The following is a 13,178-nucleotide window of genomic DNA, read 5'->3' as shown; positions in this document are numbered from 1 at the left end:
TAAGCCCTGATTCAAGGAACACGTGACGGCCGCTCTCCACAATAAGATGCGAATAAGCTTGGATGATTCACCAAGCTCTCTGCGTTTGACGCAGTGGGATCGAAGGCGGGATTATTGAAGCCATCTGGAGACTAAGAAGAAGCACGCCGAGTTAGGTGAGGGTACCGAGGTGCCAGAGCGGTGATTTAGATGTGTGTGACGCCATGGGAGGAGTGGTAGATCTGAGTCGACGGCGGCAAGTTGAGGGTATCTGGTGCATCGAAAAAGCCGAGTTTAGGATTGCGGGTGTGAGTGCGATGAGCATTTGTTGTGAAGGTGGAAGTGATCTGCTCCTTCTTGGGGTTTGAAGAGATGTGGATGAAAATAGATGTCCTCGAAATGGGCTCTGCCGATGGTCAAGAGCAAGCCTATGGATCCGCAATTGGGGTGTTGAGAGTTTGGTGATGAAAGAGCTCCTCGTGCTGCGAGGTGTGGAAAATGTTGGTAATGTGGATGAGGAATTGGAGAAGGCAATGGCGTAAGAAGGATTCATTCGTTGGAAAAGAGCCGGATTGCCATTCGAAGAAACCTTGCCGATAGAAAACGAACAGTAGCGCATGGATTTGAGAGGCTCAAACGCCCGTCAACTTCTCCGTGAGCGCTTTGACAAGCGGATGGTCATCTCCAAGGCAGTACGTGCGGACACGCAGCTCCTCTTCCAGATACAGGCGGTCTCCGGTAGCGGCAAAGGCGGCTTTGTAGCTGAGATTTGGCTTAAGGGTTGTTTCGAGACAGTAAGAAGGAGGGGAATACTCACAAGTCTGCCAGATGTACGCCCACCAGCCCGGTCTTCTCGTGCAGCGTCACACCCTCCTCCACCGCCATCTTAGCTATCTCCCCATCCCTTCCATCCTCTCCCCTTTTCGCCTCCCTCCCCAGTATCTCTCTCAGCTCCTCGGTCCTCTTCCTCATCTCATTGAGTTCTTCCTCCTTGCCGTCCGCGCAGGCCGGGCAGTCGCAGACGAAGCCGTACTGCCGGCTCAACGCCTCCCTTCTCTTCTTCCCCCTCTTCATTGAATCCACGTACGCAATCGTCAGCTCCTCCCCCTCATCAACCTCCTTGATCGTCTGCACCGTGATCGCACCCACGGCATCGTTCCACGCGAACGTGGCGTTCGGGACGCAAGCGTGGTTGAAGCGGGCAGCCGTGGGCGCGATAACAGCCGCCCATTTGGCCGCACTCTCGTTATTATAGAGTCCGAAACAGTTCGTGTTCCAGGAGGCCATGATATGGGCCCTTTGGGCGACACTTAAGGAGGAGGAAGTAGCGGCGGCAGGATCAGGATCAGTGGCCCACGACGCCTCCGCCTCGGCAACGGCGTCCTCAGTCCCAAAGAACTTGGCCCACCTGGCCACCGCCTCCGGATTGGCCGCGAGGTTGTCGATGCGGGTTCGTTGGTCGGCGGGGAGGCCGGCGTAGAGGGGGATGAGCTGCTGAGCGAGCAGCTCCTCGTTCTTCCACAGGGTGTTGGTGGCGGCGAAGACGGGGGCGTCGGAGACGAGGCGGGTGCCTCGCGGGATGCGGGCAGTGGCGATGGAGCCCATACCGCGGCCGGGGAGAGGAACGACATGGAGGGAGGGGTGGACGGTAGTGGTGGGGTTTGGCGGGGCCGCCATGGTTCGCGTTGTTGCTGGTGCTGGTGCGGTGTCTTGAAGATCTTAAGGTGTGTGTGCAAAAAGTCTCGTTTTGAGGCGGACGGTGATGGTGATGAAGAGAAGAGGTTCGAAACTGAATGAACATGGCTGCTTTGCGCGATGCGTTTGCGTGCTTGCCCAATTTGGATTGGGCAAAAGCGAGATCTTTTGTCCTCTCGTTTCCCTTCCACCAAGCGCGGGATCAGACGCCAAAGAACCGACAACTGGAGCTTGCCAAATAAGGGAGTATGTTTGTATCTGCACACATTTGTTAGTCTTTCCACCTGGTCCTACTCGGGCTGACTGACCAGATTGAAGAAGCCGGTAGGCGACATCGACATATAACGATGTCGTGATGCCGGAGGCCATATGAAATTGTTCGACGCCTCCTTCATCGTTAAAGCTTCATTCATGGGGAGCTGAAGCGTTCGTCCGGATGAAGATGTTATTATTTTGGCTTGACATCTTCATCCGGACGAACGCTTCAACTCCCCAAGAATGTCACAATTCCCAGTCACAGAGATGGGTATGAAATTCCTTTAGGTTCATTGTCATATTTACGGACTGTTGGCAACACACCTACAAACCATTTTTGGAACACCTCGCCGCCAGACCATTATCGCCAAAGACCTGACCAATACGTAACCCTGGATCATGAGCACATCACAGCTCGAACGAACTCCTTCTAACCGCATATCAACCTTTGGGTAACCCGCCCGACAAGAAACGCTTTAGCTTTTTTGTTTTGTTTACTCGCGCATGTTGACGACGCAGCGGATGCAGTCGCCTGCCTTCATGTCGGAGAAAGCCTGGTTGATGCCGGTCAAGGGCTGGCGGTGAGTGATGAACTCGTCGACCTTGAGCTTGCCATCGAGGTAGTCCTGGACAAGGTCGGGAAGCTGGGTGCGGCCCTTGACACCACCAAAGGCGCAGCCCTTCCACACACGACCGGTGACGAGCTGGAATGCTGTTGACACGATATGTGAGTATTCGAACGAACTTCAAGAGTCGGGACACTTACGCCTCGTCGAGATCTCCTGGCCAGCGGCGGCAACACCAATGATGATGCTCTCGCCCCAACCCTTGTGGCAAGCCTCAAGAGCACTCCTCATGACGTGGACGTTACCAGTGCAGTCAAAGGTGTAGTCGCAGCCGCCATCAGTCATCTCGATCAGCTTCTCCTGGATGCTGGTGCCCTCAGGAAGCTTCAGAGGGTTGACGAAGTCGGTAGCACCGAACTTCTTGGACCACGCCTCCTTGCTGTCGTTGACATCGACGACGATGATCTTGCCAGCACCGTTCTTCACCGCACCCTGGATGACGGAGAGACCAACGCAGCCGGCACCGAAGACGGCGACGTTGGAGCCCTTCTCGACACCGCCCTTACCGGCAGTGATGACGGCGGCACCGTAACCGGTGGTGATACCGCAGCCGAGCAGGCAGGTGCGGTCCATGGGGGCATTCTGCTTGATCGGGACGACGGAGATGTCGGCAACAACGGTGTATTGCGAGAAGGTCGAGGTACCCATGAAGTGGAGCAGGTCCTTACCCTTGCACTTGAAGCGCGAAGTGCCGTCGGGCATGACACCCTTGCCCTGGGTGGCGCGGATCTTGCCGCACAGGTTGGTCTTGCCACTGACGCAGAACTTGCATTCACGGCATTCCGGAGTGCTGTGGTGCGGTAGTGGTTAGCATTATTTGTCCAAATGCGGACACCGCAGCCTTGGCTTGGATTAGGCCGAATAGTCCGAGATATCGGCCAGCTAAAGTGGAGAGCTTCGGGAGCCCAAGCTCCCAAGCTGCCCACTCTCACGAGGAAAATTTCCGCCCAACTTACTAAAGAGCAACGACGTGGTCGCCGGGCTTTACGGAGGTAACGCCCTCACCGATCGACTCGACGATACCGGCGCCCTCGTGTCCCAGGACGATGGGGAAGGCACCCTCGGGGTCCTTGCCCGAGAGGGTGTAGGCATCTGGAGGGGTAATTTCTCAGCAATGGCCTGCTGCAGCTTCCCGGAGCTTCCTGGAGCTTACCCGTGTGGCAGACACCGGTGTAGTAGATCTGGATGCGGACCTCGTGGGCCTTCGGCGGCGCGACTTCGACGTCCTCGACGCTGAGCTCCTTGCCGGCCTCCCAGGCAACGGCGGCCTGCAGAATGTGTCAATGGGTCGATTGCGTCATTGGCATCGAGATGCGCACCTTGCAAGTGATGGTCTACGCGACGAGGGTTAGCTAGCAAGTCACGGACAGCAGGGCTCAATTAGCAGCAGCGCACCTTTCCAACAGTGTCGGCAGACATGGTGGCTGGCGGTGGTGGTGGTGTCGGCTGTTGGTGTCGGGGGTCGCGAACTGCGGGGTATCTTTGGGACGATGGAAGAAGTTGGGAGGGAAGGGAGGAGGGAAGAGATGAATCCAAGACGGCGGGAGGTCGCGGATCTATTTTATGTGCCCTCGTCCGAAAGCAAGAGCCATGTGGGGGACTGGGAGAGGGCGCGTGGTGCCGACAGCAGCACCGTATGCGCGCGCATCCATTGGCCGGCGGGCGTCTTGTCCCAACCGACTCCGATAACTTCCAAAGCTTCCCCTCATCAGCCTGGGCGGATCCTTGCGCGGCGGGGCGTGGTTCTGGGCGCGCTTTCTGACGAATTTGCCAGCGATGACGAGCCTGCGCGCGGCGGCGGGGTAGGTAGGCGGGGTCCAGTGCGCCTGTAGCAGGTTAGTCCATCCGCCGCCTGCCCATCGGGACTTTTTTCCGCTTTGGGTCTCGCGACTGCCAGTGGGTCGGCCTGCCTTGATGGACTCAATTACTGCAACTGGGCTTTTGAGGCTGCTATCTGCCCGCCGGCTGCGCCGTCTGCTTTAGCTGAGGCTCTGCTTGCCTGGCGCGCGCCTCGTGGTAACGCGCACCCCCGAGTCATGGCGGTGCAACCATCTCCGATTAAGGTTTGAAGGAAGGCTTTCACGTCTCTACCCCGCGTCTATATGCCAGCATTTCACTGAAACTAGCAAGTCTTCGATTCCGAGAAATCATCGCTAAATACCTGGACGGACTTTGTTCCCTTGGCCCCGCAAACGCCGCTGCAATGCTATATCGCTGACACCCGACAATTCCCTAAATCTTCTCAACCTCGGCCTTCAAGTGGCTGTTGGTGTCTGCTCTCTGGAAAAACGACCTCCTCTTGCTCTTCCTCTGCTCCTTCTCCTTCACCTCGCTCGCTCCCTCATCCATCTCCACCACCTTGGGCTCGCGCGACCTGCTTCGCTCCTTGCCGCGCTCTTTGCTGCGCTCCTGCCTGCGGCTCCAGCTCATGCTTCTCGCGATGGCTTTGAACCCGTCGCGGCGCTCTCTCCTCCCCTCGTCCTTTCCAGTCAGCCCGAGGATGCTCCTCAGGTCCTCGACCTCGGCGTGATCGCGCGTGTTCTTCATGCGGTGCACCCACGTCACCCTGCCGTCCTCGAACAGCATCTCGCCGCCGACCTGCCTGATGTCGCCGCCCTGCACGATTCCCTTGCCGCTCTTGATGCACTGGTACATGCTCTGCATCGTCGTCGACACCATGCTGGCCTTCATATAGTCCGGGCGCTTGGGGCCGAGCGACAGCGTGCGCATCATGCCCAGGTAGTCGTAGAGCTTGGTCGTCGGGTCGGCGAAGATGGGGAACGGGCAATTGGTCGTCTGCGCGTACATTGGGATCAGCTCTGGGCGACCGCAGCCGACGACGGTGATAAAGGTCGGCGTGTCCAGCGCGAGGAGTGCGTCAGGGGTGATGCTGGCCGAGAGCGTGCGCAGGTACTCCTGGCAGTTCTGCAGGCAAATCGTCAGCAAAGTGAGTAAAGCGCAAGGGAAATATTGGGCCGTACTCCGCAGAAGAAATGTCGCACAAAGATGATCAGCTGCCTTGTGGCAACGCCCTCGCCCGAGTACAGGCTCTTGAAGGGCCGCGACTCGCCGTCGGCGCCCAGGACGAGCATGTCCTCGCATCTCCTGATGTCGGCCTCTGTAGGAAGTTCTTGTGAGACCTGCACATCACCCTTGAAGTCGGCCGAGGGGTCGTAGTCGCATGCTGCTGCCGTAGCTCCCGTCTCCTTTGCTAACGACGCGTCTTTCTCGTCTATGGTTTCCGGTGCGGAGGCGGCTGCGGAGGCTTGTGCTTGAGTGTCGGGCTTAGTGTCCGTAGAGGCGGGCGGCTGGTGTGGTTCTGTTGTGGCGGCCATGGCTGGTGGTGGAAATTTGGTGTTTGGTGGGCGCGTCAACGACCGGCGTTTGGATTTATTTAGCTGTGTAGAAGCAGGGTCCCGCTGGGTTGCAACTCGTGTCGGGCGAGGCTTAGAAGCTTATCGGGTGGACTAGCTCGGGCAAAAAGCAGTAGAGATGGGCAAGATGGCGCGGAAGAGAAGATTCCGAGAGAGGTGACTCGCGAGGAGCGGGGACTACTACATGACCTCCGGCCGTAGGTTGGTTAGAAATCAGGGCATTGTGCCGGGACGATTTGGCAGCAGGCGCTTGTTTTGCGTGCAGCGTCAGCCGGCGCTCAGTCCAAGCTTTCCATGTCGTGGACGCAGCGTCACTGGGGTCAGGGCAGTTTCAGCGCTCTGGGCCGCGGCGTAGTGGCTGGACCAGAGGCCAAGAGGGGCTGTGCCAGGGGTTTTGCCGGGCCGCGCCCAATGGCATCCGCTGGAAGCCGCGGAACCCCTCCAGCTTGGCCACACCACACGCCACACAAACACCCAGCGCCAGCTCAACACCGCCCTCCTGCAGCCAAGCGTCTTCCACGCGCATCCGTTGCCGCTGCCCCCGCGCTTCCGAGTTTGCCATGCCGGCCCGTACCCGCCCGCAGAACAGCAGGCTCCACTTCAGCCTGGGCCGCGCGAGGCTGTAGCCGCAGCACAGCATCGAGCCGCTAAATTTCCGAGCATCGTCAGTCTGGCCGCCAGGCGCACATCGCCTTGTCATTTTTAGAAATAAAAGGGATTCAGAGCGTCTGAGACATCCGTCCGCTTCTGCTCAAGCGCGTGCAAGTTCCGACAATAGCACGCAAATGGCGTCAATCGATAGGCTTTTGCACGCACACTTCTGCAACACCCGCAAACTGAACTCTGGAGCTGGTAGGTTGGAACGATGATTAACATGGCGCCCCAGCCCGTTGGGTCTACTGGAAACCCCGGCAGCCCCGGCGACGACACGCAAATCGTTTTGAAGTCCGATTTGCTGGCCTTGGCGCAATGCTTCTTTGGTTTGCTACCCCTTTGGGAATATCTGAATTGAGACCCTCTCAGGGGTTAATATTGAGTAATCGATGGATGAGTGCGTTGGTCATCGTTGGTCTGCAGTCAAATCACCGCCGCAATGTCTAGGACACAGCTTTTCAGCGCGTGCCTCCGGACATGCTGAGCCGCAGCGCCATGACCCGGCCACGAGGTTGCACAACACACGGATACCAAACTAGCCGTCGCCGACGCTTGCCCTACCTCCTTGGCGGTTGATCGTGCACCATGCGATCGTCCAGGGATTTCAGATCAACATGTCGCGGAGGCCACTCTGTGCGCTTCTGGCAGATCCGCCCCCCTCCTCGGGTACACCCGAGTGCTTTTGCGCTTGTGGAGAAATCCCTAGCCTCAGCGAATCATTGCCGGATAGGTCCTGTGGATGGTCTTTCAATAGCATCAGCCTGCGACTGTGCAACAGTCTCAGGTGCCGAAAACTACCGCCCACTTGTAACTGAATCAACTAGGTTTGTCGGACTGATGCGGAACCTCTCCGCTATCCCTAGAAAGAATTAGTAAAATATGTTTGCACGAAAAATTCGGGAAAGACGGCCCTTTTCAGAGCGGAGCGGTGAGTACCTGTATTTTGAGTGCATTGTTCAAGCTACTGTTGTGTTGCATCAGTTTCGGCAACCGACAAACTCAAACTTCAGGCCCGATTACGGTGATGGATGAACCTTGGTGACACCGTTGAGAGTCACGAAAATTCTTACTCTTCACAAGCTCATTTCGCAACCATTTTACAGTCGATTTCCGCAGGTAGTCAAAAGTTACGCCTCCAGAGGGGTATCGCAACCCTAGCGCTAAAAATAGAAGTACCTTAAGACAGTGAGTAACTACGGCCCCCCAGAACAAACCTTTTTTACAGTATTTGTGAGAAACAATTTGATTTATGTGGACATTTAAAGGCATGGGAATTTAAAGCTATTGTCCGGACGTAAATGTGGAGTTAACAATTATACATTCATGTCCTGACGCTAGCTTCAACTTCTTACAGAAGCAGTCTATCATTTTGATGACTGAACGAGAAGCGTAGTGTCAACAATCTTTCATATCATCTTTAGTAATCACTCTGTATCCCTTCCACACTTCTAAATACCCTTTGCGTTGGTTTTTTCTTGTGTACACCTTTCATGGGTACGCTATTAATGTCATTACTTTAGTATTTGGCCTTAAACGGACGTGTAGTCCGAACGGCTTCAGGCCCTTACCATCGTCTCAGCTAAATGGGTTCAAATGCTCCATTTAACTTTTTCTTATTGTGGATTCTGCTCTTCCTTATTCTCCTCGCTCAATCAGGGCGTTCCGCTACCGACAAAATCCGAAATAAAACCTAACGGCCTTTCTGACTTACAACACCCCAGTCACCCCTACTTTATGGAGGTCACACCATTGCTAAGCCCGTCACTCTTGGCTCCATCCTTACACCTGCTTTTCGGGATCAACCGTCACCGCTACATCATCAGAATAGTGTCCACGTTTGTCTCATCATGCTGGTCATTGTGCCTGCATCTGCTGCGACAGACCTTGTTTTAAGCCCCTAGGTCCACTACCATCCCAGTCTCTCTCCTATTCAGGAATCCTGCACATGGTGTACAAGCCGCACACACGTCAGAGGCTTCGTGTGCGTCTTGCTACTATGGCAAGCCAACTCCGACTCGTGTTTTTAGTACGCGCTCTCTCCACCTTTCTCATACACTGTCTGATCCACAGTTTGCGACTGACTTATTCGCAGCTGTGATCAGCACACCAGGTAAGTCATGCTGCTCCAGAACAATCTCCAGTAGGACTCACGTACAGATCCTGGCGTTTACAACGTGGCCACTAACTAGTCAAGTCATTCTACGGAGTGTAGTAAGCATGTCTGGAGGTAATGCTTTAGCAGACAAAGGTCGAGGTATCAGTAACGCAGAACTTGACCTCCGAGCATTCCTTTCTCCGCTTCTTTTCTGACATGTTTGAAATACGAATCTGAAAGGTAAGTCTTTCTCGTTCCAATGCCCCGTTAACCCCTTTAAGTCACATATGCACATTGATACTACAGAACAACAGACAAGGGATCTTATAGCCAACAAACAACACCAACACAGCATCGAAAGTAGAGATGCAGAGCAAAAACGATTCCATTATCATCTCATCATTAATCCGTGCCACATCCACACCGCCTTACTCTCACTGATCTCCGGCAAGCCGCGCACCTCCTCCTCCCCTATCCCCCACCTTTCCACTCACCATTCCTCCTCCCCACCATCACAAAACCCCCACCGGATACGCCGCCGGAATACTTCCCCTATCCGGCTGCACAACCGGCACACTCTCATACGCCTTCGCCTCGACAAATTCCCTCGCCCACTCGGGCGACTTCCTGCGCGCCCTCGGCCCCAACGCCGTCGCGACGCCCTTCCCCAGCGCCAACAACGCCCTCTCATCCCACGGCCTACCCAGCACCTCCATCCCGATCGGCACGCCGACCGGCGCTTCGTCCGTCTCCCCGCTGAAGCCGACGGGCACGGTGACGACGGGGCTGCCGGTGAGGGCGGCGAGGATGCCGTTGCGGCCGGCCTGCGAGGCGGAGCCGAGCTTGACGACGAGGTTGCGCTGCTCCGGGTAGAGCAGGGCGGAGACGCGGTGCGCCGAGAAGGTCGCGGCCAGGGCGAGGGTGAGGTTGCGCACGCCCGACTGGACGGTGGCGTAGGTCGCGTTGCCTGTGCTGGATGCGAGTGCGGTTGTCACGTATTCGTATTGCGCGGGGATGACGAGGAAGGAGCCGTTGCCGGTGCCACTTCCGGTGGTGGAGCTGTCGTTCGTGGCGTAGATGCCGGCGAGGGTGTGGGGGAAGGTGGCGTTGTCGGAGGAGGTGGTGTGGCTAGGGTTTTGTAGGTAGGCCTCCATGAACTCGCGGTACTCGAAGCGCTGGGTGTCGAGCTTCATGATTTCCGTCACGTTGAAGAGAGCCGTATCGTTTATCCGGACGATGGTCGCACCCGCGGCCTCCAGCTCCTCGACCACCGCGTCCATGGCTTCGTTGACGGGGTCGTTCTCCGGGCTCGCCGTCCGGTTGAAGAAGGGCTCCAGCAACCCAAACCGCACACCCTCCAGAGTCGTCGACGCAGCAGCAAGCTCAGCAGCATAATCTACACCCACGCTCGCCTCAGGAATCAACGCCGTCGCGTTATCCCCCTCGACGTCGTAGCCCACGCCCGCCATGGCCGTCAGCCCGGCCGCCACGTCCTCGACGCTGCGCGCGATGACGCCGACGGCATCCTGCGTGTACGATATAGGCATGACGCCCGCACGGCTCAACAACCCGCGCGTCGGGCGGATGCTGAACAGGTTGTTGGCGCTGGCCGGGCTGCGCAGCGAGTTGACCGTGTCGGTGCCCGTGGCGAGCACGGCGAACGACGCCGCCACGGCCGCGCCGCTGCCGCCCGACGACCCGCCGGGGGTGCGCGTCGTGTCGTACGGGTTGACCGTCTGCCCGCCCAGCGAGCTGACCGACAGCCCCTCGAGCGCCAGCTCGTGCAGGTTGGCCTTGCCCAGGACGATGGCGCCCGCGCGCTGCAGCGCGGCTACCGTGGGCGCGTCCGAAGCGGGCTGGAGGGACGCGAGCGCGAGGTTGCCGCCCGTCGTTGGTAGGCCGGCGAAGTCGAAGTTGTCCTTGAGGAGGATGGGGATGCAGAAGAGTGGGCCGGTGCTGTTGCCCTGGGCTAGAGCTTCGTCCAGTGCATCTGCGGTCTCCAGAGCGGATGGGTTCAGGGCGATGATGGCGTTGATTTTGGAATTGTACGTCTCGATTCGCGTCAAGAAGGACGAGACGACATCGCGGCAGGATGATAGTCCGGTAAATAGAGCATGGTGGACGTTCGCTATAGTCGCTTCACGGCTGTCGAACCCGAGGGACTGGGCTGAAACATGACCTGAGATGGAAAGTAGGGAGACAATGGCTAATAGATGGCTGAATGGTTTCGAGATCATCTTGACAGCATTGGAGTCCCTCGTGGTTTCTGCTTTTGAGTCGGTAGTGGGGGAAATTTTATAAACGCTCAGAAATTATAGTAAGCAAAGCAGTTCGGAGACAAAACAAACAGATAGAAGTGGTAAGCTGATGCGATCTGCATGCACCTCGAAAGGAATTGATGTAGAGCGTGAGAGCTAATGAGGTACCAAAAGCCAGCTGCTCACAGTGTGCGGTTATAGAATCGCGTGGCTCTTCAAAAAGTCAGCAATGACGGCATCCGTGGGACGACCGGGATGCAAAACTAAACCCCGCATTCGCGGTGAAAAAGTAGGGCAGTAATCGTCGCGTCCAAATCTGATCGGATCTCCGACCTGTTTACCGAGAATCTGACTCATTGACTATCACGACATCCTTTCTTCGCAGAGCCTCTCCACTGCAGAAACACAGATCCGATACCGTCTTCCTCCGGGCCGTCATTGCTAATGCTCTTTACGCTTTTCGCCGGGCTGCCACATTGCGTTTGCCAAGAAGCGAATCCCCACCGGTTCGTGGGGCGAAGCGCGAGCTAATCTACAAGCAGCCGCAGAGCCCCTGACAGACTTCTCTTCTTTCCACCAAACACCACCGGTCCACATGGCATCTCGATGCGGAGGCGAAGCACATCTGCACACGCGGAACTGATCCGTCGGTTATTGCCATCGACAAGCAGTCAATAAATTCGGCGGAGGATGTCCGGCACTGACTGCTCGAGCGCACCCCATCAGGCAAAAATAGAGGCTTGTCGGACCGGATCGCGGCACCCATAGACCCTATGGGGAGAGCTTCGGTAATGAGCAGTGTTCAAGTCCGGCGGCTAGACAAGGTCTACGACGACCGAAGTTGACCGCCAAGAATGATCAAGAGCTTGGAACGGCAAATAGGGGCGCTACCTGGTTATAGTACTTACCGAGTCAGGAGATCTCTGTGTCCATCTCTCTATGCGCTGCTCCTGGCTCGGGGGATATCAGCGCTTTCCTTATCGTCGCCTGAGCATCGAGCGATCCGCTATTTGCCATGGCAAATGATCCTACCGAAGGCCCCAGGACGGCGCGTGCGGTCGACCAGTTTACCACGCGCTCATGCTGAATGGAGAGTTCCGGGTATGCCAACATCAACTGATGAACCGTTGGATGACCGGATGCTCGACGGCGCGCCGGCATGAGATGAGGGTGCAAGTGTACCAGACTCTCAGGTGGCCTGACGTACCTCAATCTGCCTCGTGAGCAGGTGCAGCAACGCGCACGTCAGTGGCAGAAGCCAGCATGTCGTCTCCAGTCGGGTCATCTGGTGTAGGATTCTTGCAGTTGCACCAAATCTCGCTTCGCCCTGTCATCCCAATGCTCTTGCTTGCTCACCGCCTAACAGTAACTTGCAGTAACCGGATTCGCCATGGAAAGTTTGTGCGATGATCGAGAGATGAAACACCAGAGCATCTACTCAATTGCGACCACGTAGACGAAAATGCTGCTGTATCAGTCGGAAGCCGTGGACTGTGGAGAGTTGATGGCCACGTCGTCGTCCATCTCAGGATTCGCTCCCTTGCGTCGCATGTCGGGCAGTGCAAATCAACCGGCGGCTTTCGCCAGATCCGAGCATGGAAGAATCATTGGATGGCTCCTATGTCGTGGTTCGGATGAGTGGAGATGGAGAGAAGCGGAGAGACGGTCTTGTGCGCGCCGTATGGTCGGTACTTGGGCGGTTCGCATACGTGGTTCGCACCGTTCCTCGTGCTTATGAGCCGGCAAATATGTCGTCTGGGAGCTCGAGGACGTGCGAAGGGTGGAGGCCGATCCAGAAGCGTGCCAGAAGCTAGCACGGACCGAAGCCTGACGGGCTGACGCGATGGAACGGTAGCATGGTCACGGGGGCAAACGAGTGGTAAAGGGCGGAGGACGGTGGTTGTCTTTGCCATGTTGCTCAGCGTTGGTGCAAGGTGAGCAAAGAGGCGGCAGGAGAAGGTTTGCGATCTGCAGGAGGACGAAAAGGCTCGTATCTTGCACGTTGCGCGACGTGTACCTGCAGCACGCCGGCCCGCCCTACCAGCTGCTGGGACTGGCGTCGGAAGCGGCGTGGAGCAGTACGAGGCGCTTATATGCGTCGCACGGCGGCGCATGACGGGAGATTTGCGTGAATACGGGACAGCGCATCACCCGCGTGTGGTGCCATGGCAACACGGAGCTTTCGAGAAGTCGCGATGATGGCTGGTGGCACCTGTCAATGGCGGGGCGCGCATTCGAAATG

General features: G+C 57.0%; 4 protein-coding genes across 4 annotated transcripts; all 4 read right to left on the bottom strand.

Moving 5' to 3' along the window:
- Window positions 1-611: 611 nt before the first annotated feature.
- LTHEOB_5880 (Set domain-containing protein 5) lies at window positions 612-1,656 on the bottom strand (the record flags this gene model as incomplete). Its single annotated transcript, XM_035515074.1, has 2 exons — window positions 612-741; window positions 797-1,656. 2 exons carry the CDS (start codon window positions 1,654-1,656, stop codon window positions 612-614), a joined length of 990 nt encoding a protein of 329 aa, XP_035373572.1.
- A 767-nt stretch (window positions 1,657-2,423) lies between these two features.
- LTHEOB_5879 (S-(hydroxymethyl)glutathione dehydrogenase) lies at window positions 2,424-3,974 on the bottom strand (the record flags this gene model as incomplete). The annotated part of the gene is made up of 6 exons (XM_035515072.1): window positions 2,424-2,641; window positions 2,696-3,345; window positions 3,512-3,647; window positions 3,709-3,823; window positions 3,875-3,889; window positions 3,951-3,974. The coding sequence occupies 6 exons, from the start codon at window positions 3,972-3,974 to the stop codon at window positions 2,424-2,426; spliced, it is 1,158 nt and encodes a 385-aa protein (XP_035373571.1).
- An 813-nt stretch (window positions 3,975-4,787) lies between these two features.
- Window positions 4,788-5,890, bottom strand: LTHEOB_5878 (Fmhp protein; the record flags this gene model as incomplete). The annotated part of the gene is made up of 2 exons (XM_035515071.1): window positions 4,788-5,480; window positions 5,537-5,890. 2 exons carry the CDS (start codon window positions 5,888-5,890, stop codon window positions 4,788-4,790), a joined length of 1,047 nt encoding a protein of 348 aa, XP_035373570.1.
- A 3,300-nt stretch (window positions 5,891-9,190) lies between these two features.
- LTHEOB_5877 (Amidase) lies at window positions 9,191-10,915 on the bottom strand (the record flags this gene model as incomplete). The annotated part of the gene is made up of 1 exon (XM_035515070.1): window positions 9,191-10,915. The coding sequence occupies one exon, from the start codon at window positions 10,913-10,915 to the stop codon at window positions 9,191-9,193; it is 1,725 nt and encodes a 574-aa protein (XP_035373569.1).
- Window positions 10,916-13,178: the final 2,263 nt, after the last annotated feature.

This window comes from Lasiodiplodia theobromae (assembly GCF_012971845.1).
Source record: "Lasiodiplodia theobromae strain AM2As chromosome Unknown scaffold_16, whole genome shotgun sequence".
NCBI lineage: Eukaryota > Fungi > Ascomycota > Dothideomycetes > Botryosphaeriales > Botryosphaeriaceae > Lasiodiplodia > Lasiodiplodia theobromae.
Note: the sequence above shows the minus strand (reverse complement) of the source record. Positions and strands in the feature narration are given on the sequence as shown.